The sequence below is a fragment of the Helianthus annuus genome, chromosome 10 (genome assembly GCF_002127325.2).
Source record: "Helianthus annuus cultivar XRQ/B chromosome 10, HanXRQr2.0-SUNRISE, whole genome shotgun sequence".
Classification (NCBI taxonomy): Eukaryota; Viridiplantae; Streptophyta; class Magnoliopsida; order Asterales; family Asteraceae; genus Helianthus; species Helianthus annuus.
The window spans coordinates 10,905,665-10,931,268 of NC_035442.2; the positions used below are offsets into that span (position 1 = coordinate 10,905,665).

The 25,604-nt window shown below is 40.1% G+C and overlaps 2 protein-coding genes across 2 annotated transcripts; one reads left to right on the forward strand and one right to left on the reverse strand.

Annotated features, from left to right (window-relative positions):
* Positions 1-2,883: 2,883 nt before the first annotated feature.
* LOC110880547 lies at positions 2,884-3,381 on the reverse strand. The gene has a single exon (XM_022129055.1). The coding sequence runs from the start codon at positions 3,379-3,381 to the stop codon at positions 2,884-2,886; it is 498 nt and encodes a 165-aa protein (XP_021984747.1).
* Positions 3,382-23,920: 20,539 nt separating this feature from the next.
* On the forward strand, positions 23,921-24,397 carry LOC110880546. Its single transcript, XM_022129054.1, has one exon. The coding sequence runs from the start codon at positions 23,921-23,923 to the stop codon at positions 24,395-24,397; it is 477 nt and encodes a 158-aa protein (XP_021984746.1).
* The last annotated feature ends 1,207 nt before the right edge of the window (positions 24,398-25,604 follow it).

Below are 25,604 nucleotides of genomic sequence, written 5' to 3' on the forward strand. Positions count from 1 at the left end.
GAGAGGGTTGAATCCCCCAAAGTTAGAAAATGCCTTGAGAAAAGGCGTATACTCTCCGGCTTTTTATGAACATACCAAGAAATCAGATCGAGGAGCTAAATATGATTTTAAGGTTGTAGCAGGTGAAGTCAAAAGCTAACAATTTTTTTTTTTTGTAATCTCATGTCTTCATGTGTGTATCTTTTTTTTAGTCAAAGTATGTTTGAAATTTGATAGATATCAAAGAAAACTTCTTAAATGTTTATGAAATACGCTTGTTAAATATTTAATACAAGTTGAGATAAAATGATGTTTTGCATATGGATTAGGGATGGGATTGGTACAGTACCCGTACCGGTACCGAATTTAAAACAAACTGGTTACCAAATACCATACCGAATATATTGGTATGGGTATGGGTATTTCAATACGATACCCGATTTGGTACCACTTTGTTTTTATGTTAGTTTTTGAGCGTTCGTACGAGTACTATGTAGGTAAAATCAACATGAATACCAATATAGTACAAATACCAAATATGTAAAATTGGTACGAGTACCAATACGATGAGTACCAAATAGGTAAAATCAATACGAGTACCATAAATACCATAATATCAAACAAACCATAATATAGAAAAACTTTTAAAAGTTCTATAAAAAATCGGTACCAGTACCATTTTTACCCGTACTCGTACCAATATCGAAAGTAGCGAATAGCAAAATCAATAAAACTGGTACCAATACATGTACCGAGTACCTAAAATAGGTACGGGTATGGGTATTTGGAAAAAAATGACCATCCCTAATATGCATGCATATGTGTTAGGTTAATCACGGGTTAACGGGTAGCGGGTCAGGCTGGATAAGGATTAGCTGCAAAAAAAAATTAATCACATGTTAGTTTGTGTTTAAAAGAGTGATTTGTTAAATCTGACTTGGTCTGCTTTGACCAAATAACTTGATGTAGTTCATGGTAAGTGTAAATACAATACAATACGGTACTGTACTGGTAATGATATTCATTTATGATCGCATACCGTATGGATGCAGGGAGTGGTTGGTAAGGTGAGAACATGGTTAATTACGGATGCTACACAAAAAGAAACAGAAAAGCTAAAAGTTGCTGGAAAGAATGAAGTTGGTGTTGACACTGTCACAAGCCATCCACATACACAACCACCACCACTTCAAATGCCTAAGTATTGAGTATAATTTGACGTAGTTAGTTTCCAAACCCGCATGCGGCCTTAGATCAATGTCTAAGTACGCCTTTCCGACATAGTGTCGTTGGGTTTTAGTAACAAAAGTTGCTAAAAGGAACGCTGGATTGCAAAAAGGTGCTTGTAATACTTGAACACAAGTATACAAGTAAAAGGCTTTGTATTAACATAGAGAGCTTACAAGAGTGTTGTAAGTTTACAAGTGCTTAGGGATGTCTCAAATGAACCCTATCCTCCCTATTTATACTAGTTGTTAGCTATCTAGAGTGTTCTTAGTCTAGAACACTCTTTACAAAAGATTTAGGATACATTATTTAGAAAAGGGAAAATGGCATGTAATAATCCTTAGTAGATGTTATTGGCAAGTTCCAAACTTTTGAATATTCGCCCTGCCAGTCTAACCTATCACCTATTTTTCCTCCACCGGTCCTCCGTTAAAAAAACTTATCATAGTTACGGTTTTTTTTCTGAATTACAAACTCATGTTTTAGGGCATTTGGTCAGAATGATGATACGAGTCGATTGATGTAAAACTTATCTCGAAAAGGTGCTTCAATAAAGACACCTACCTTGTAGCACGTGAGTATATACTTTTTGGTACTTGGATCGAGTTGCTATATTAGTAGTCTTTCAAGAACATTATATACATGCTATATCACACATTGATACGTAGTTTGGTTGGAATTGGTTTGGCTCGTCACGTTATCGGCACATGTATATAGGAGTCAGCCCGTTCAATTTTCATTTGACTTACAAATTATTAAACTTGTAAGATTAAGGCCCAAATATTAACTATTATTATTTAAAATCATACACGTTTACTAGCTAACGATTGAATCAGGTTATAGGTTATGAGAAGAATTTATATCAACAAAATTATTTATCCACTTTTGAAATTACAAACAAGTGATAGGATGATGAAATTGGTTGTAAATAGAAATAAAGTATAAATTCTTTAAATAAATTTATCTAGACTTGTTGATACTTATTTCATAAAATTATTAATTATATGAACAAATTAAGTCTTATTGTAGTAACTTACCACAAAGATAGAGGTGGCAAAATGGATGGGTTGGATTGGATTGGTTGTTGGGTTAGGATGGGTTTGGGTTAGAATGAGTTTGGGTTAAGATGGGTAAAAGAAAGAAGAAGGTTAGGATGGGTTTGGGTCAGGATGAGTTCAGGTCAGGATGGGTTTGGGTCAGGATGGGTTGAGAATAAACCAATAATAATAAAAACTGAAAAAAAAATATAAAAAATTTAAAAAAACGAAAAAAATTAAAAAAATTTAAAAAAAATTAAAAAAATTTAAAAAAACGAAAAAAAATTAAAAAAATTTAAAAAAATTAAAAAACGAAAAAAATTAAAAAGACGTGCAGAACAGTTTGTCTTTTACGAAGCTGAACATAAATCGTTTTTGGTACGATTCCACGTGTTTACGAAGCCACCGCTTCGTACGAACTCAGAACAGTCTACCTATTCTTGCAGAATTTGTTGTTTAGTGCTGCAGATTCGTATATTCGCCGCTGCAGAATTTTTACGGATCTGCAAATCAGTCGACATAATCTGTTTTACGGATCTGTTTTAAAAATAATTAAAAAACGTGCAGAACAGGTCCGTGCACTGCAGAATCGGATCTGTTTTAGCCGATATAATCTGTTTTACGGATCTGCAAATCAGATTTAGATTTGCATTCTACAAGCCTTCACTGCTTGGTCAGCCTTGACCACACCCTGTTTGGATAATTTTTCTTTAAGAACTGTCTTCTCTCTATCATATATTTTTAGGACATCCGCCTTCGCAGTGTTTCTTGTTATGGGCTTCACATCGCGGTGTAAAAACTTGTGCAAATCTCTTGTTCCCTCATGTTCAACATAGCTGAAAGGGTAGTTGTGCTTGATGATAGAGTATGGTAATTTCTCCCTATACATTGCTTGATCTAATTGGGCACACTTTTTTGGTGGACCGGGTTCATTAAGATCAAAACACTTGGGAAGATGTCGTTTCATATTAGATGTTCCCGAATTGGCACTAAACACTTTTCCACAACCCGTACAACTGGCCTTCTGAATTCCCCCGGGTCCAACTGGTAATTTATCAAAATAGCTCCAAACCATGGAAGAATGTTTGCCCGAACTAAATGAACTAACTTCATCTTCGTGATCATCGTTACCCGACATATTTAATTTAATCTACAATAAAGCAAAACACGGATATTATTATCAAACAGCAATTACGGAAAGCAGAACATATGTATTGAGATAAAAATGACATAATCAATTAACCATCTTCATTGGGGCAATAGGTCGAACACTTGATAGGCATTAAGTACATCACTCATTAGTGATAAATTGGACACAAAGCCCACGGAAGATAGCTATTTGACATGGGTAGTACGATAAAACAACAATTACAAAAAGCAGAACAAATATATTGAAATAAAAATGACATAATCAATGAACCATTTTCATTGGGGCAATAGGTCGAACACTTGGTGGGCATCAAGTAAAACACTCAATAATAATAAATTAAACACATGGGCCTTCAATTTGTCAGATTAAAGGATTCTTGATAGAGAAAACGTATAAGTAATACCGTAGTTCAATAACGCAGGTTATGTGATACCTGGGATAACGATAGAGAATGGATTCTTAATAGAGAAAACGGTAGTAACAGGTTCGCGTTAAAAGAACTCGTTGCGTGGAAGAGGAGGATGATGAGAGATTGAGAGAGATCAGTCACTTACTCTTTCTGAGAAATCCTAACTGTGCGTGGAAGTAGTTTTACCCATCTTGACCTGCTAGGTGATAATGTCTTACCCATCTTGACCCGTCTTGTGATTATGTTTAATATACTTTGGCCCATCTTGACCTACTAACAATTTACTTATGGCCCAAGATGACCCAAACTGTTATTTTAAATGCCCATCTTGACCCAAAATTTAGTTAATGGGTTTATTTTGCCAACCCTACACAAAGATAATAACATGAAGCTGCTTAAATCCTAATCAGAATGAATTTAAACCTTATTTTCTTCCTTCCTTCTTTTTATATAAATTGCAATTTTAGTTTCTAAGGTTTGTCTCAAATTACCAGTTTAGTCCAAATAGTTTTTTGTTCTTCTCTGGTACCCTGAGTTTTCCATATTTTTTTTGTCATTTTAGTCCAAACCACTAACTTTGTTAAAATGCCAGTTAACTCACACTAAATAGTTTAGTAGTTGTCATTTTCATCCAAAAACCATTTTTTTCTTTTGTTCAGTTATATATATATAGGAGGCGCTAAAATGAAAACCATCCCCAGTTGCGAGAACCGTGAGAACCACTCTCCATCAATCAGATCATGCCACTTGTACACTATTATTTTAAATCCTAAAGGTTATTTTGGTCATTTACTTGTTTCTCCTACGTTAGGCAAACCTTATTTTTTGAGGATACTTTTCAATAAAGTTAGAGGTCCCAGATCCTTCGAGGAGCTACGTACCGTTAACGGTCTATTGTTCCCGACTTTTAGAGATGTCTGCTATGCAATGGGACTGTTAGATGATGATGTAACACCCCGTGTTTTCAAATGCCAAAGTCAAAGTCAAAGTCCAAGTCAACTTTGACTTCTTGACTGTAATTAGTCGATTTTGTGTTTTATTTGCATTATGTGGAGTAAGTGTTGTCTGAATGAAATGATCGAATATTTAATCAATGCGACCGATTTACGACTATGAATAGTAGGAAGTAACAATGCGATAAAGTTAATCAATCAATAATCAAGTTAATCGAATCAATCAATCGAACTCGAGGCTCGAACTATGCGGAACTGGTGTGGTAATACTTACATGTGTGTGCCTTATATGTTACTTGTGCATGTTTACTTTATGATAGTGTGGTATTCAATCAAATCAATCGAAACTCGAATCGAAACTCGAAAAGCAATCGAACTCAATCGAAACCGACATCGAAACGTGACTTATAAATAATTGTATGTTAGATATAGTAGTTGGGACTAAAAATAATTTGACTAGGAACTCTGTCGTATTCGTATCATCGCCTATCGAAATCGAAATATCGAAAACCGTCGCGAAACACTCGAAAAGGGTTGCTGATCGAACAGGAAGCATCCTGATCGAACAGGCCAGCCGATCGGCTAGCACTTTCCTGGCCGATCGAGCAGGCCATTCGATCGGAGATCCTGGCCGATCGGTTAACACTTTCCCCTTTGGGAGGCCTATAAATAGCCCTGTCATTGTCACTCTTTCCACTTTTGGAAAGCTCTGACCGAACCAGCCTTGTTCTTCACCTTTTCTCAGATTTCTCTCAACTCTGGTAAGTTTTCACTCTAATTCTTGTACGTTTTTTATCATTACATGATTCTACACCTTTCTATCTTTCAAAACTCGATTTCTAACCGTGAAATCATCAAGATCTAAGTGTTCTTGAGTGATGTCATCATGGTGTTCTTGAAGAACATCATACTTTGGCCTCATTCAACCGTGAATAGCTTAGATCTATCCGATTTCCACATAAACGAACTAAGATTTGTAAGAATCTTAACATTTTCATGGTAAAAAGGATTGAAAGGAGGATTTCCAACTTTCTTTCAACTCTTTTACACTCAAAACCTTAAAGACCGATAGAAACGAAGCTCGAACCAACAAACTAATCATACTAACGGTTAAAAGGTTCAAGATTCGGATACTATCTATAAGGTTCACTGATTTCGGGTTAAACATCAAACTACCGTTCCGAATAGTTCACCGGCCGGACTTGGGTGATTCCTGTCCGAACCGGTGAGGCAAGTAAGAACCCACGTTCTATGGTTTAACTCGTTGTCGAAATATCTTAAAATCATGACAAATAATCAAACAACCAAGTGTTAGATGAAAGGCCGACCAGGTCAGAAATGCTGGCCGAACGGCTAGGCTGTTCGAACGAACAGCCCAGCCGATCGAACATACCAGCCGATCGGCCGGGCCAGCCGATCGGCTAGCACATGGTTCACTTTTCAAATTTTATGAAGTATGCTATTGACGAAGTGATGTTCGATCGAATACGCTACTCGATTGGTAAACATTACTCTTCGGATCATGAGATACTATGCTTCAACACGTAATCGTTTTTACAACTCGTTCGTAGTATGGAATGACAACCGATCGAACAGGCTGTTCGATCGAGTGACATTATGTTGAGAACCACTTCTAAGTTCTTAACCGATCGGTTAAGCCGGCCGATCGAACAGACCGTTCGATCGATCGACCTGAAAGGTAAGAACACTTCAGTGTTCTCAAATGCTACAACAAAAACTTCAAAAGTTCAAATCATCATACACAAACACATCAGAGGAAGAAACCATCCACTCGAATGGTCCAGCCGATCGAGCCTACCGGCCGATCGAACGGGATTATTCAAACGGACTTCCAAGCCGAACGAACAGCCCGTTCGATCGAACCTGCTGTTCGATCGACCAGGCTATTCGATCCATTTACACTTGTGTGCATTTCCGCGTTACTCATTGTTGTGCTATCGAACTATTCAGGCTAACCCTACTCTCAGCGCTCCCTTCAATCCATAATCAATCATTGTGAGTATACTCGAACCCTTTTTGCTTTAGCACTTTTGGGTGTTACATACGTTACTTATCAAAATCACAATCGAACACACTATTCAAACTATTTGAACGCTAACCGACTGCATGTATTACGTGATATAATGTATGCTTGTTGTTATGTTTAAACGTGGAATGCTGTCTACCTGCCTTAGCAACGTAGTACTATAGTTTGGACTCAGCACCCGTTCACACGGGGGTTGTTAAGGACAATTACTTGCATGGTTTACGGTGGTAATCATGTATTGCGAACTGTCTCGGACAGTCAACCCGCAGTCGTTGGTATCGATAGGTCCATGTCGATAATTAACATGCATCATTTCCCTCTGTGTACGTGCTGGTTATGCGTAAACTATTCGAACTCTATATGCTATTATCAAACTTGTATGCTCACCTTTACATTATATGTATTGACTTTATTTTAACGTATGTGACAGGTGTTTAGGATGCTTACTTGTTCTATCTGCTGTGAAATCAAGGCTAAGAAAGAGTCTAGAAACCAAGACAATTTATATTTATGTTTAATTTAAATCCGAGTTGTCGAAACAGAATTAATTGTTTGGATGTTACCTGTAATAACTTGTTATTTATTCGGGATACGGTATGGGACATATCATTTTAAACTGAATTTATATTAATAGTTGTTGTGGAAACTTCTGGACAATCTGTTTCGCTCAGTGCCGCGCCCCCCATCGGTTGGGGTGTGACAGATTGGTATCAGAGCCATAACTATAGGGAATTAGGTGAGACACGACCTAGTCTGGGTCGCTGTCATAGAGACCTAGATTATAGTTAGGAACCAACAGACCAAGTTTATGTGCTTATTCTGCAATTCTTCGCTATCACTGCACTCGAATTTTCAATAAAAGTTAAGCAATTTGGTCAGGAATAGGTGTGAAAACCGCAAACTCTCGACTAAATTGCCTGACTAATGATGATTTTATCCATCTCCTCATGCTTATCCTGATGTTTTCACTAACATACGAAGGGAGTTATGCCAAAACAGGAGTGAAATCCATATTTTGATGAATAATTTCCCCTAGTAACCTAAAAGCAAGGAAGAAATTGCTAAGCCAGGGGTGAAACCCTAACCTTGGCAATCTATTCCGGACATGTTTCCATCTCACCAAGGCTTCGACGGACTCCAACGACCTGAACTCACCAGTATGACTTAGAGGACACGTGTGGAATGCCCGAGAACCGAGGCAGAAACACGACCCTTAAAGTCGAAAGTGACGACAAGTCTAATGTGAATAGTCGAATCGCTTTGGGTAGTCGATGTCTAGTAGCCGCAGACGATCCAACTTCCGATTTTTGGTGTTATCGACTCGTCGATTGTATGTGTTTCTGTGTGCTTTATCTGTTATTGTGTTTATACTTTTGGAAGTGATTCGATCTTGCTATCATTTCGATCGACACACACGACTCGCATTGCCACTTTGTCTCAATTCGATCTCCAATTGTTGCAATTCTAGACGATAATATGTTATGATATACGCCACACTATACTCGATAAGCTATACGAATGTGTGGTACTATTCGATATACTATACGCGATCACTATATCCGAACGACTCGCGAGCTTGAATGATAGGTTTCTGTATTCTGACTGCATCTGTGATTAAATGCCTACGTGCTTTATGTGCTTCTGTGTTTATGTGTTTCTATGTCCTGATTGCTTATGTGTCTCTGTGTTTACGTGAATATGTGGTTATGTGCATATGTGTTTATGTGATACGTGTTTCGACGTGTACCTGAGCTTTAGTAAGTAGTAGACGTGTGAGGTGAGATTCGATTCTGATGTGTCTGAGACCTACGACGATGTCTGTTGCAGACCATGTCGTCATCCGGACACCGAACACCACTTACTCGTCAAGAAAAGAGAGACAGACGTCTTGCTGCTATCATCGCCAAACAAGTAGCAAAAGCTGTGAGCGATGTTTACGAAAACGTCAGCAAATCATCTGAGGAGTCGAGAACTGAAGCTCCCAAAGATGCCGCCAAGACTGTTTTCAGCTTCAAACAGTTCAAGGCATGCGGACCAAAGGAATTCACCGGAGAAGATGGCCCTACCGCTATGTTTCAATGGTTTGATTCCATCGAAGTCACTCTGCGCCAAAGCGGCTGTCCTGAGAATCTCCGCACACTCAATGCTACTGGCGTCTTCCAGTCCCGTGCTCTAGACTGGTGAACGGCCGAACGAAATAAGCGCGGAAATGATGCAGCTTACGAGCTGACATGGAAAGAGCTGAAAGCTATTATGATGGACGAATTCTGCCCTCCCCATGAATGCCAAAAGCTGGAGGACGAGTTTTGGAGCATTAAGCAGAAGGATGGAGACAACGCTGCCCTGACTACTCGCTTTAAACAGCTTAGCATCATCTGTCCCGATCAGGTCAAGACCCCAGATCAAACCACCAAGAAGTACATTCGAGCCCTGCCCGACTGTGTAGCCGACTTTGTTCATGCCGCCAAGCCAGCAACGATTGAAGAGACTTACCTACTCGCCGCTGAGATCAATGACAAGCGAGTAAAGTCTGGTTTTTGGGATAAGAATACCAAGTCTCTGCACCAAGCCACCGCAGCACCCACCGACTCATCTGCTCAATCCTCCAAGTCTTCAAGAAGGAAGAAGAAGAAGAACAACAACAGCTCCAGCAACAAGAGCTGTGCTGCCGCAACAACTGCTACTCCTCTACAAGCTGTACCAGCTCAGCAGCAACAGCACCACCGCTCAGCTCCAGTGATCAATGCACCGCCAGCGAAGCGTGCATACACAGGCCCTCACCCACTCTGCCCGACATGCTCGTATCATCATCCAGTGGGTCTAGCCTGTCGTTTTTGCGCTCACTGCAACCTTTACGGTCATTTCACTGCGAACTGTCGCTATGGTCCCCGTCAAGCCCCGGTTCAAGCTACTGTCAATCAAGCTCTACTCCCCGCCCCTCAAGGCCAACAAGCAGCTCAAGCACCTGCAGTCAATGCTCGAGTCTGCTTTGCATGTGGTGATCCTAACCACTTTGCAAACAGATGCCCGAACAGGGTGGTTAAGCAAGAACCCCAGCAGCCCCAGCAGCAACAACAGCAGCCTCAGCAATAGCAGCAAGCAGCCCATGCTCGAACCTTCAACATCAATGCCCGTCAGGCTCAGGCGGATAACAACGTGGTTAATGGTACGTTCCTTGTGAATGGTATTTATGCATCATGTTTGTTTGATACTGGAGCCGATAACTGCTTTGTGTCGTTTGAATTTGAGAAGCTCCTTAGTCGTAAGCGCTCTTATCTGTCCTCGTCATCCGAAGTCGAAGTCGCTACTGGAAGAACTGTCGCAGTTAACTCTGTTCTTCGCGATTGTACTCTCGAGCTCAACAATCACATCTTTCCAATCGACCTTATTCCGATGCAACTCGGAAGTTTCGACGTCATAGTAGGCATGGACTTTCTTCGCGAAAACCATGTTGAAGTTGTGTGCTTTGAAAAGATGATTCGATTCTCGCTTGCAAATGGTGACCTTCTATGTGTATACGGTGAAACAGCGTCGAAAGGTCTCAAGCTCATGTCATGCGTTCAAGCCAGCAAGTATCTCCGCAAGGAATACCGAGCCTTCTTGGCCAACATTGTAGTAGCGGAGAAGGAAAAGAAAAAGAAAGTTGAAGTCAAAGATGTTCCAGTGGTCCGTGAGTTTCCTCAGGTGTTCCCTGATGATCTCCCCGGACTACAGCCAAGTCGTGATATCGACTTTCGTATTGACCTCATTCCTGGAGCTAACCCCGTTGCCAAAGCTCCTTATCGACTCGCTCCGTCCGAAATGCGGGAACTCTCGAACCAACTCCAGGAATTACTCGAAAGAGGCTTTATTCGCCCAAGCACCTCTCCTTGGGGCGCGCCAGTCCTTTTCGTCAAAAAGAAGGACGGGTCGTTCCGGATGTGCATCGATTACAGGGAGTTGAATAATCTAACCATTAAGAACCGATACCCTTTGCCCCGAATCGATGACTTATTTGATCAGTTGCAAGGTGCCAAGTGTTTCTCGAAGATCGATCTACATTCAGGCTATCATCAATTGCGGATTCAAGAGGAAGACATCCCCAAAACCGCTTTCCGAACCCGATATGGCCACTATGAATTCGTTGTTATGCCTTTTGGTTTGACTAACGCACCCGCGGTCTTTATGGATCTGATGAATCGCGTGTGTAAGCCCTTCTTAGACCGTTTCGTCATCGTGTTCATTGACGATGTCTTGATCTATTCCAAATCGAAAGCCGAACACGCGCAGCATCTATGTTTGGTTCTCGAGTTACTTCAGGGCAACCAACTCTATGCCAAGTTCTCCAAGTGTGAATTCTGGTTAGAGGAGGTTCAGTTTCTGGGTCACATCGTGAATAGTCAGGGAATACACGTCGATCCCGCGAAGATTGAAGTCGTCAAAAGTTGGATTACGCCTAAGAACCTGATGTGCGTGTAGTGTAATATATTTTTGATGTATATTTTAAGCCCTTTTTACACTTTTAGCCAAGTTTTAAATTTATAAAACACGATATGTACTAACACTAAACACACATATGGGCAAGTGCACCCATCGTGGACGTAGTATAGTGTTGGTAAGATACCGAGGTCGTCCAAGGACACAAGAGCTTTTAGTACCAGTTTATCCTCAACGTCTAATCAAGATAAAAAAAATTAGAAAAGGTTTTTAAACTAAGAAAATAAAAACTAACTAAATGCTGAAAAATAAAAATAAAATAAAAACAGATAGACAAGATGAATCACTTGGATCCGACTCGTGTGTTAGTATAACCTTTGATTATTTTCGCACTTTTGCACTTGTTTAAGAGATTATCTTAGTTATTGTAGTAGGCCCCTCTTTTGAAGGCGACGTTACCCTCAACCCAGTAGTTTGAGTCAGCAATGATACAATCCTAAAGGGTTGGATTATTGGAAGATAATGAATTAAGTTATTAATGCAAATTATGGTAGGCCCCGCTTTTGGCGGTGACGATACCCTCGACTAAGTAGTCTGAGTCAGCAGGGATACAGTCCTAAATAGCCGGGTTATAGTATTAATAGTAGTTAACTTATGAGGGGGTCAAAGAGTTTGGATCCCCGCCATCCAATACCTATGGGCATTGAAGGAGATCCTACTAAATTTGACCCAGGTCCCTTGCAGGACCTCTAAACGCTGAACAAGGGCAAGACCCTTACCAAACCGTTACCTTAACCCCCGACCAGGTAGCCAACATACCTCCATATAGACCGTGGAGATATGAATGGTGAAAATCTTTTATTTTATATAGACAGTAAAATAATGCCAAGACACCACGGACAAACGATAAGGAAAGATCACCTTCAACATAAGCAACTAGTTATTAAAGTCATTAATACAAAACCAAATAAAAAGTGCAAAAGATTAAAAATAAAAAGTATTATACTAAACATTTGTCTTCACCAAGTGATGTAAGAGACTTAGGCAAACATGGCCTTGATTGTCAAGAACTCTTACGATCAATCTTGGATCCTGAGACGACTCACACACTCTATGATGGACAATGGATGATGGTGGTGGATGATGGTGTTATGGTGGTGGTGGGTGGTGGATGAAGTGTGAGAGAGGTGGTGTGCCAAGGGATGAGTTGAAATGGCTCCAAGCACTCTTATTTATAGGCTGTACAGAAGCCTGGCACGGCCCTGTGTCCGCTGGACACGGCCCCGTGCCCGTCTGACACTCTCTCTCTTCATTAATTGTAATTCGCAATTACAATAAATGCACCTGCAGCACTCTGACCACGCCCCCGTCTCCGCTGGGCACGGCCCCGTGGTGAGCAGTAGAAGCTTCTATCACTTTGTCTTTTCTGCCAGGGCTGACCATCCTGGACACTGCCCCGTGCTTGCTGAGCACGGCCCCGTGTTGAGCTGGACACGCCCCGTGTTGAGCTGGGCACAGCCCCATGCTCAGCTGGGCACAGCCCCATGCTTAGCTTTCTTCTTGTTTTTGCTTTGGGAAGATGCTGTCGAGGGGTCAGGCATGCCACATTTCTTCCTTTTCTTTGTATTTATGTTGGATTTGGCTGCATTTTTGCTTCTTTTATTCGTTTAAGCTCTTTTAACCCTGAAAATACAAAAGGAAGACAAAAGCACACTTTTTCCAACATTAGTACTTAAAAAGGGTTAGTTTTATGCCTCATTTGATGTAATTTATATGTTGCATTTTACACACATCAAATACCCCCACACTTGAATCTTTGCTTGTCCTCAAGCAAAACTCTTTAATATGTGGCTTACACTCCCAAATGGAATGGGTATAAGAGAAGGTTTTGGGCTTGTCTTGAGTGTCAGGAATCCAAGATCTTTATTGGGTTTTATTTTTATACTATTTACAATCCTATTCGTTATGATTTATTTAGAACGTTTCATAGGATAAATTACTTATTAGGGCATAGCATGCCTTTTTAAAATTTCATTTATATACAAGTTCACATACCTCACGGGGGATCACTCAACACTCGGCCGAAGGTGTATTTTTAGTGAATCACTCGAGAGCGGCATGGAACTTATTCCTACCATAAGCTTGCCAAGCAATCAATCCTCCTCCTTTTTAACTTTATACCTTTGTAAATATCAAGAGGACTTTTTGGGTGAAGGGTTAGGCTTGGGCTAAAGGTGGGTGGTTGGGTTAGTGGTTAGTAAAAGGGCGAAAAGCGTAAAAAGCATCGGTTTTCGTAAGACCTTTTTTTTTTGACTTTTTATTTTAATGAAGCAAATTTTTTTTTTCAAACAAAGTTCTTTTTGATAACCTTGTTTGTTTATTTCTTTTGGCTTCATTATTATCATCATTTTTCTCTCTCTCTTTTTTTTTTTTGTAAGGAAGTCATAAGAAAAACCGCGCTTTGTTACTAAAATAAAGGGTTTAAAATGAAAAGGGGGTTTTGGTGGGAAAAAGGGTGTTTGTTTTGGGTTAAGAAATGAAAAGGTTTAGGCTCAAAGGGGTTAACTAGGGGGATTTTGGGTAGGTGGTTAAAAAAAAGAAAAATAATGGTGTAGAAATAAAAAGGGGTTAGTCCTAATGCCTCCATCATTTACCTACTCGGGTTTAAGTTGGTAAGGACTGGGAATGTATCGTCATGGCAAGTTCTAGAGTCGTAAGAAACCAAGCGGCTATTCACACAAGAAACGAAAAATGAGCATTTAGTTTAAAGATATGTATTTGTATGCTCAATAAAGGCTCAAAACTCACTTTTGTGGGAATGGGTTTTTATGTGATCAAGTATACATAATCAAATTTTAACTAAGCTTGTCATGCCGTTTCATAATTTTCTTATGTTGGTTTTTTTTTATCACGACGCTATCGGTTGTAAATTTGTAAAAATATAACCTTTTTAGAACTTGTTATTCCCAAATTAAACCAAGACAAGTAAAAAAAAAGAAAAGTTTTTGAAAAAATTTGGGGTGATTAGCGGTTCCAATAGAGTTTTGTGTAAGGCTTGTTAATAGGACTTGCAAAATTCAAGCTTTTAGTATCCCCCCACACTTAAATTACACATTGTCCTTAATGTGTCCCAAAAATAAGTTTTTTCGGTTGATTAAAATGTGTAAAAGTGGGTTAAAAACAAGATTTTATGTTACTGGGTAGCTGAACACGGGGTGGTGTTGGCTGAGCACGGCCCCATGTCCAGACTGCCAGTACCAAAAGTAAACAAAAGGCTGGGCACGGGGGCGTGTTCAGTGAGCACGGCCCCGTGTCCAGTTACCTGAACTGGGCATTTTCTGCAGAACCTTGGGCACGGGGCGTGTTGGGTGAGCACGGCCCCGTGCTGAACTTGCAGTAATGAAGAAAAATTATCGAGAGCCTCTGTTTTTGTGCATGGGGTGTTGGTTCAAGCTTCCCTTAGTATCCTTCACCATCCCGAGTGTGTTTTATTCCTGCAAATTAAAACTAAACTAGAAAGCATAAAAGTTAAACTAATATAAAACTAAGGATAGTTCCGCGGAATGCCTCCGTGGTGCGCCACGTTTATAAGGGTCCTTGGCTAGACCCTCCTTATCAGGTGGTTCTGGCTCATCTTCAATTAGGGGGTCATTATTGCCAAAAGGATATTTCATTGAGCGCTCAAGATCTATGCTCCTTTTGAATGCCCCTAATTGAAGAGGTAGATTGTTAAATTTCCGGTTTTTCAAAACTTCATGAGTTTTTACAAAAGGTTTTCCCAAGACTAGAGGAGCGTCATCGAGGATGACAAAGTCGGTTGGAATAACCATTTGATTTGCTTGAACCAAGACATCCTCAACTACACCGATTGATTTTATTATTTTCCGATCGGATAGAAAAATGGGTATTTGAAGTGGAGCGAAATCACTAATACTTAACTTTTCAAAAATGTAGTTAGGCATTATGTTAACACAAAGATCTTTATCAATGGTGATATTACTAATAAATGAATTTTGAAAGAAACATGGAACCGGTGTAATGTTAATTTCAAAAGGATCTTCTTTTATTAGCGAGGTTTGATCATTAGTTAACTCAACACTTACCATTTCTTCAATTTTAGCACTAGTGTTTAACTCTTTTAAAAACTTGGCATGAGGGGTTACTAAACAATGATTTTCGAAAGAAGGTGACAAGAGATTAATTTCTTCGAAATTAGACTCTTCTTGAAATTTAACATTATCGGCCTCACCTTTTTCGTTGCTTAACTCATGTGTTAGTTTTTCACTTTCTTGTTCTTCCATTTTTACATTTTCAACTATCTCTACGTTATTATTAAAATTTAATTCTTCTCTTGCGCGGGACTCCTCTTCCCTTGCGCGAGATTCTTTTATGCAACGTTCCATAGTTTTAATGTGTTCTAATATCCTATTGGTCACTTCGGTGAGAGAGAAAGAATTGGGATCCTCAAAGCTTGAATCCGGTTGTTCGATCCTTGGTTCCTCATAGTACCCATATGAAGTAGATGGTTCACACCATTGTTCTTCATTGTAAGTATATGATGGATAAGGGTCGTAACTTTGTTCTTCATAGTACTCATATGAGGTGGGTTGTTCACGCCATGGTTCCTCATAATAAGTGTATGAAGGTTGTGGCTCATATCTTGAGTCTTCAAAGTATGAGTATGAAGGTTCATACCTTGGTTCATCAAAATATGAGTATGAGGGAGAAGGTTCATACCTTTGGTCTTCATAGGATGTGTATGAAATTGATGGCTCGTACCTGGGCTCCTCATAATAGTTGTATGAAGTGGATGGTTGAAACAAGTTACAATATTGTACCGAGTGCGGGATTCCACAATTAGTGCAATAGTCTCTCATATAATCATCCTCCGCATAGGTGTAGTTGTAACCTCCTGGGTATTGATCCATAAGAATCACTCAGCAGACCACAACTGAGTCTCGGGACCAGAAAACAAAAACAAAGACGGAAACAGAAGGCTGGACACGGCCCCGTGTTCAGGATCTGTATCTGGGCGTTTTAATTAAAGTTACTGGTCACGTTGAGCACGGGGGCGTGTTCAATGAGCACGGCCCCGTGTTCAGACTCTGTATCTGGGTATCTAACTAAAAATATGCAGCACGGGGGCGTGCTCAGTGAGCACGGCCCCGTGTTCAAGCTACTGTAAATGCAAACTAATCTAAAATGCAGAAAAAATTGCTCGCGTTTTAAAAAGGTTTTGAAAAACTGATTAGGCCGTTGATTTTAAGCTTTCTTAAAATCCTTGTGTCCCCGGCAACGGCACCAAAAACTTGATATGCGTGTAGTGTAATATATTTTTGATGTATATTTTAAGCCCTTTTTACACTTTTAGCCAAGTTTTAAATTTATAAAACACGATATGTACTAACACTAAACACACATATGGGCAAGTGCACCCATCGTGGACGTAGTATAGTGTTGGTAAGATACCGAGGTCGTCCAAGGACACAAGAGCTTTTAGTACCAGTTTATCCTCAACGTCTAATCAATATAAAAAAAATTAGAAAAGGTTTTTAAACTAAGAAAATAAAAACTAACTAAATGCTGAAAAATAAAAATAAAATAAAAACAGATAGACAAGATGAATCACTTGGATCCGACTCGTGTGTTAGTATAACCTTTGATTATTTTCGCACTTTTGCACTTGTTTAAGAGATTATCTTAGTTATTGTAGTAGGCCCCTCTTTTGAAGGCGACGTTACCCTCAACCCAGTAGTTTGAGTCAGCAATGATACAATCCTAAAGGGTTGGATTATTGGAAGATAATGAATTAAGTTATTAATGCAAATTATGGTAGGCCCCGCTTTTGGCGGTGACGATACCCTCGACTAAGTAGTCTGAGTCAGCAGGGATACAGTCCTAAATAGCCGGGTTATAGTATTAATAGTAGTTAACTTATGAGGGGGTCAAAGAGTTTGGATCCCCGCCATCCAATACCTATGGGCATTGAAGGAGATCCTACTAAATTTGACCCAGGTCCCTTGCAGGACCTCTAAACGCTGAACAAGGGCAAGACCCTTACCAAACCGTTCCCTTAACCCCCGACCAGGTAGCCAACATACCTCCATATAGACCGTGGAGATATGAATGGTGAAAATCTTTTATTTTATATAGACAGTAAAATAATGCCAAGACACCATGGACAAACGATAAGGAAATATCACCTTCAACATAAGCAACTAGTTATTAAAGTCATTAATACAAAACCAAATAAAAAGTGCAAAAGATTAAAAATAAAAAGTATTATACTAAACATTTGTCTTCACCAAGTGATGTAAGAGACTTAGGCAAACATGGCCTTGATTGTCAAGAACTCTTACGATCAATCTTGGATCCCGAGACGACTCACACACTCTATGATGGACAATGGATGATGGTGGTGGATGATGGTGTTATGGTGGTGGTGGGTGGTGGATGAAGTGTGAGAGAGGTGGTGTGCCAAGGGATGAGTTGAAATGGCTCCAAGCACTCCTATTTATAGGCTGTACAGAAGCCTGGGCACGGCCTCGTGTCCGCTGGACACGGCCCCGTGCCCGTCTGACACTCTCTCTCTTCATTAATTGTAATTCGCAATTACAATAAATGCACCTGCAGCACTCTGACCACGCCCCCGTGTCCGCTGGGCACGGCCCCGTGGTGGGCAGTAGAAGCTTCTATCACTTTGTCTTTTCTGCCAGGGCTGACCATCCTGGATACTGCCTCGTGCTCGCTGAGCACGGCCCCGTGTTGAGCTGGACACGCCCCGTGTTGAGCTGGGCACAGCCCCATGCTCAGCTTTTTTCTTGTTTTTGCTTTGGGAAGATGCTGTCGAGGGGTCAGGCATGCCACATTTCTTCCTTTTCTTTGTATTTATGTTGGATCTGGCTGCATTTTTGCTTCTTTTGTTCGTTTAAGCTCTTTTAACCCTGAAAATACAAAAGGAAGACAAAAGCACACTTTTTCCAACATTAGTACTTAAAAAGGGTTAGTTTTATGCCTCATTTGATGTAATTTATATGTTGCATTTTACACACATCAGAACCCGTCTGAAATTCGTTCTTTTCTCGGACTAGCGGGCTATTATCGACGATTTAGGGTTCTCCAAAATCGCTGTGCCGCTTACCGCTCTTACTCATAAAGACAAGCCTTTTGTGTGGGGAACCGCACAAGAATCTGCCTTTCGAACTCTTAAGCATATGTTGTGCAACGCTCCGATTCTTACGCTGCCCGACGGAAGCAACGATTTCATTGTCTACTGTGATGCTTCCAACCTTGGTCTTGGTTGTGTTCTCATGCAGCGAGACAAGGTTATAGCATACGCCTCTCGACAGCTCAAGATCCACGAGAAGAACTATACAACCCATGACCTCGAGCTAGGCGCGGTTGTCTTTGCATTAAAGATTTGGCGACACTACCTGTATGGCACCAAGTGTACATTCTACACTAATCACAGGAGTTTACAACATATCTTTAATCAAAGGGAACTTAATATGCGTCAACGCCGATGGGTAGAACTCCTCAACGATTACGACTGTGAGATTCGTTATCACCCAGGCAAGGCGAATGTTGTTGCCGACACGCTCAGCAGAAAGAGTTACGTGCTCAGTATCCGAAATGTTCAAGACCAGCATAACCTCGAAGCCCTTATTCGCGAAGCTCAACATGCTTGCTTTAACGAGCGTACATTGAAGAGAGAAAGGATCTACCACGATGGAGCTCAGTTAGTAAGCAAATCAGATGGGATATTCTACTATCCGGACCGAATCTGGATCCCTAAACGGTCCAATTTGCGAAAGATTATCATGAATGAAGCCCACAAATCCCGATATTCTATTCATCCCGGTGCCGATAAAATGTACCAGGATCTTCGTTACAAGTACTGGTGGCCGGGCATGAAACGGGATATCGCTCTCTACGTTGGAAGTTGCTTAACTTGCGCAAGAGTCAAGGTTGGACATCAAAGACCTTCTGGCTTACTCGAACAACCGCCGATACCGATATGGAAGTGGGAGAGTATAGCTATGGATTTCATAACGAAACTCCCGCCCACGCCATCAGGTCACGACGTATTTGGGTTATAGTTGATCGTCTAACAAAATCAGCCCACTTTTTGCCGATACGAGAAGACTACAAGGTGGAACGACTAGCCCAAATCTACACCGACGAGATTATTTGTAATCATGGTACGCCTCGCGACATCATCTCTGACCGTGATGCTCGATTTACTTCTCGATTGTGGGAAACTTTTCAAGCGGCTCTTGGTACGTCGCTTAATCTGAGTACTGCATTCCATCCACAAACTGACGAACAGACTGAAAGAACGATCCGTACTCTTGAAGACATGCTCCGGGCGTGTGTCATAGATTTTGGTGGTAGTTGGAACAAACACCTGCCACTAGTCGAATTCTCGTACAATAACAGCTATCATGCCAGCATTCAAATGGCACCCTTCGAAGCGTTGTATGGAAGGAGATGTCGATCGCCTATTGTGTGGCACGAGATCGGTCATTCGCAACTAACCGGTCCCGAGATTCTACAAGAAACGACTGACAAAATCCACCAGATTCGAGACAACTTGGTGAAAGCTCGGAACAGACAGAAAAGTTATGCCGAAGAAGACGCAAGCCCCTTGAGTTTGACGTTGGCGACTACGTACTCCTAAAGGTATCACCTTGGAAGGGTGTAGTCAGATTCGGCAAGAAAGGGAAACTAGCGCCTCAATATGTTGGACCTTTTAAGATTCTGGAATGGATCGGAAAAGTCGCCTACAGACTCGAACTACCGGAGGAACTCAGTAACGTCCACCCGACTTTCCATGTGTCTAACCTCCGAAAATGCCTTGCTGATCATGATCTAATCGTACCACTCGACGATCTTCAGGTCAACGAAACCTTACACTTCGTGGAAAAGCCTGTCGAAAACATGGATCGCCAAACCAAGTAACTCAGGCGCTCACGCATCCCTATCGTGAAAGTCCGATGGGAAGGCAAGCGAGGCGCGGAGTTCACTTGGGAACTCAAAAGCGACATGAAGGCCAAGTACCCGCAGTTGTTTAAATAGATCTGAAGCATCAAATTGGTAAAATGACTCACGGTGATGTGCAGCTTCGAGCCTAATTTCGGGACGAAATTTCCTAAACAAGGGGAGGCTGTAACACCCCGTGTTTTCAAATGCCAAAGTCAAAGTCAAAGTCCAAGTCAACTTTGACTTCTTGACTGTAATTAGTCGATTTTGTGTTTTATTTGCATTATGTGGAGTAAGTGTTGTCTGAATGAAATGATCGAATATTTAATCAATGCGACCGATTTACGACTGTGAATAGTAGGAAGTAACAATGCGATAAAGTTAATCAATCAATGATCAAGTTAATCGAATCAATCAATCGAACTCGAGGCTCGAACTATGCGGAACTGGTGTGGTAATACTTACATGTGTGTGTGCCTTATATGTTACTTGTGCATGTTTACTTTATGATAGTGTGGTATTCAATCAAATCAATCGAAACTCGAATCAAAACTCGAAAAGCAATCGAACTCAATCGAAACCGACATCGAAACGTGACTTATAGATGATTGTATATTAGATATAGTAGTTGGGACTGAAAGTAATTTGACTAGGAACTCTGTCGTATTCGTATCATCGCCTATCGAAATCGAAATATCGAAAACCGTCGCGAAACACTCGAAAAGGGTTGCTGATCGAACAGGCCAGCCGATCGGCTAACACTTTCCTGGCCGATCGAGCAGGCCATTCGATCGGAGATCCTGGCCGATCGGTTAACACTTTCCCCTTTGGGAGGCCTACAAATAGCCCTGTCATTGTCACTCTTTCCACTTTTGGAAAGCTCTGACCGAACCAGCCTTGTTCTTCACCTTTTCTCAGATTTCTCTCAACTCAGGTAAGTTTTCACTCTAATTCTTGTACGCTTTTGATCATTACATGATTCTACACCTTTCTATCTTTCAAAACTCGATTTCTAACCGTGAAATCATCAAGATCTAAGTGTTCTTGAGTGATGTCATCATGGTGTTCTTGAAGAACATCATACTTTGGCCTCATTCAACCGTGAATAGCTTAGATCTATCCGATTTCCATATAAACGAACTAAGATTTGTAAGAATCTTAACATTTTCATGGTAAAAAGGATTGAAAGGAGTATTTTCAACTTTCTTTCAACTCTTTTACACTCAAAACCTTAAAGACCGATAGAAACGAAGCTCGAACCAACTAACTAATCATACTAACGGTTAAAAGGTTCAAGATTCGGATACTATCTATAAGGTTCACTGATTTCGGGTTAAACATCAAACTACCGTTCCGAATAGTTCACCGGCCGGACTTGGGTGATTCCTGTCCGAACCGGTGAGGCAAGTAAGAACCCACGTTCTATGGTTTAACTCGTTGTCGAAATACCTTAAAATCATGACAAATAATCAAACAGCCAAGTGTTAGACGAAAGGCCGACCAGGTCAGAAATGCTGGCCGAACAGCTAGGTTGTTCGAACGAACAGCCCAGCCGATCGAACATACCAGCCGATCGGCCGGGCCAGCCGATCGGCTAGCACATGGTTCACTTTTCAAATTTTATGAAGTATGCTATTGACGAAGTGATGTTCGATCGAATACGCTACTCGATTGGTAAACATTACTCTTCGGATCATGAGATACTATGCTTCAACACTTAATCGTTTTTACAACTCGTTCGTAGTATGGAATGCCAGCCGATCGAACAGGCTGTTCGATCGAGTGACATTCTGTTGAGAACCAATTCTAAGTTCTTAACCGATCGGTTAAGCCGGCCGATCGAACAGACCGTTCGATCGATCGACCTGAAAGGTAAGAACACTTCAGTGTTCTCAAATGCTACAACAAATACTTCAAAAGTTCAAACCATCATACACAAACACATCAGAGGAAGAAACAATCCACTCGAATGGTCCAGCCGATCGAGCCTACCGGCCGATCGAACGGGATTATTCAAACGGACTTCCAAGCCGAACGAACAGCCCGTTCGATCGAACCTGCTGTTCGATCGACCAGGCTATTCGATCCATTTACACTTGTGTGCATTTCCGCGTTACTCATTGTTGTGCTATCGAACTATTCAGGCTAACCCTACTCTCAGCGCTCCCTTCAATCCATAATCAATCACTGTGAGTATACTCGAACCCTTTTTGCTTTAGCACTTTTGGGTGTTACATACATTACTTATCAAAATCACAATCGAACACACTATTCAAACTATTTGAACGCTAACCGACTGCATGTATTACGTGATATAATGTATGCTTGTTGTTATGTTTAAACGTGGAATGATGTCTACCTGCCTTAGCAACGTAGTACTATAGTTTGGACTCAGCACCCGTTCACACGGGAGTTGTTAAGGACAATTACTTGCATGGTTTACGGTGGTAATCATGTATTGCGAACTATCTCGGACAGTCAACCCGCAGTCGTTGGTATCGATAGGTCCATGTCGATAATTAACATGCATCATTTCCCTCTGTGTACGTGCTGGTTATGCGTAAACTATTCGAACTCTATATGCTATTATCAAACTTGTATGCTCACCTTTACATTATATGTATTGACTTTATTTTAACGTATGTGACAGGTGTTTAGGATGCTTACTTGTTCTATCTGCTGTGAAATCGAGGCTAGGAAAGAGTCTAGAAACCAAGACAATTTATATTTATGTTTAATTTAAATCTGAGTTGTCAGAACAGAATTAATTGTTTGGATGTTACCTGTAATAACTTGTTATTTATTCGGGATACGGTATGGGACGTATCATTTTAAACTGAATTTATATTAATAGTTGTTGTGGAAACTTCTGGACAATCTGTTTCGCTCAGTGCCGCGCCCCGATGATTCCGCCATCGGTTGGGGTGTGACAGATGACAATAAATACGTTGAGGCCATTAAAGAAGCAAGTTTCGAAGGACATGTTGGCTATCTTCGAGCGTTATTTGCCACAATGCTTTTGTCAAATACACTTTCACGTCCTGAATTCGTTTGGGAGAACACTTGGATATACTTGGCTGATGATATTCTTTATATAAAAAAGAAACAAATATTTCAGGTTATGGTCTATCTTTTTTACTTGACAAAGCGTAATTACATTTTTTTATTACTGATGTTAATTTTGTTGATTTCTTAGGTCGTGTGCTTCCTGAATATCAGATTAAGAACCTTACATTGTTGAAAATTAAAAATATTTAATCTCCAATGGATCATCATTAAAAAGATTTGGAACCATGCCTTACCCTGATGACGATTCCTTACGTGAATAAATGAAGAGCCATCACATGATATAGATGAAGTACAAAGTGAGTTTAATAAGTTGTATCAATCTCTTGCAGATGAACAACGAGCAGTTTTTGACGAGATAATGGATGCAGTTGTAGGACGTAAAGGAGGGCTTTTTTGTCTATGGTTACGGTGGAACAGGGAAAACCTTCTTATGGAAGACTTTGGCTTCAGCAGTTTGATCTAAAGGTGAAATTGTTTTAAACGTGGCTTCAAGTGGTATTGCTTCCTTATTAATTTCCCGTGGAAGGACGGCTCATTCGTGGTTCCATATCCCCATTAATCTCACAGAGGACTCAATGTGCCATATTAAGCCAAACAGTGATATCGCCAAATTATTAAAGGAAACACAATTAATCATATGGGACGACACCGATGGTCCACAAACATGCCTTTGAAGCTTTAGATAGGTCTATGAAAAAAAAATCATTCGGTAAGAGTATTCGTTCAGATATTCCTTTTGGAGGTAAAATTATTGTATTCGGTGGTGACTTTAGACAAATCCTACCAGTAATTCCGAATGGTACTAGACAACAAATTGTCAATGCATCTTTAAGCTATTCTTATATATGCTCAAAATGCAAACTATTAAGGTTGACCAAAAACATGCGCCTAACTATTGGAGCTCAAAGTTCTGACATGGAGTCTATCAGGAATTTTGCAAAATGGTTGCTTGATATTGGTGAAGGAAATGTTGGAGATGATAACGATGGTCAAGCAACTATAGAGTTACCAGATGATCTATTAATCACCGATACTTCTGACCCTATACAAAGCTTAATCGACTTCGTATACCCTTCAATTATGCAACAATTTAGGATTCCTAGATTTTTTCTGAGAGAGCAACTTTAGCACCAAAGAATGAGGTAGTTCATGAAATCAACGATCGATTGCTATCTTATTTCCTGGTGAAACCAAAGAGTATTTGAGTTCGGATAGTATATGTTAAACTGAACAAGTGCTTGATTCTTTTCAAGAAGGTTTATATTCAACTAGAAAATTTGAATGCTTTTAAGATTTCTGGGTTGCCTAATCATAGATTAGTTCTTAAAGTTGGTGTTCCTGTGATGCTTCTTCGAAACATCGATCAATAGAAAGGGTTATGTAACGGTACAAGGCTTCAAATTACTTTTCTTGGGAAACGAGTAATAGAAGCTGAAGTAATATCTGGCGGTAGTATCGGCACAAGAGTTTTCATTCCAAGGATAAATATGGTCCCATCTGACAAAAAAAAAATACCTTTTGAATTCCAACGAAGACAATTTCCTTTATCAGTTTGTTTTGCCATGACCATTAACAGTAAGTAGTCAAGGACAATCGTTATCGAAAGTTGGTCTTTATTTGAAAGACCCTGTCTTCACTCATGGTCAGTAGTATGTTGCCTTATCAAGGGTCAAGACCAGAGATGGTGTAAAAATATTGATATTTGACGTCGATGCAAAACCAACAAATAAGACTTCCAATGTCGTTTACAAAGAGGTTTTTGGTACCTTGTGATGTAGACTTTTCGATTTCAAATTAGTTGTTTCAAAACCTTGGTTTTTGTAATTGTTTGTTCGTAGGTTTATACTATACCGTTACAAGTGTTTTCCTGTTTTATCAGAGTTTATTTTTTAATTATTATTTTAGGCACTTTAAAATATTTTAACGATGTAATAGTCATCTCAGAAAGGGTTTTCTTACTGTGCATGTAATTAAGAATACCAGTTGGGTCTATACCATTAAAGAATTAATTAGTCAAATTTAGTTGATTTAAAACCCTTACTGTCAACTTTATGCATTAACAAAAATTAATAATCGTATAAGTCACTTTATTTAGCCCGGGAAGCAATCTCGGGTGATAACCTAGTAATTTATATATAAATAAGAGTAAATTGTCAAAATCATCCCTGAGGTTTGGGAATGTTTGTCATTTTCATCCAAAACAACTTTTTTGTACCATATAGTTCTTCACTTTTGGGATTTTTTGCCATTTTCATTCAAATTTTTGACTTTTTTTTTTGCCAAAATCATCCCTGAGATTTGGGATTTGTTGTCATTTTCATCCAAATGTTTGATA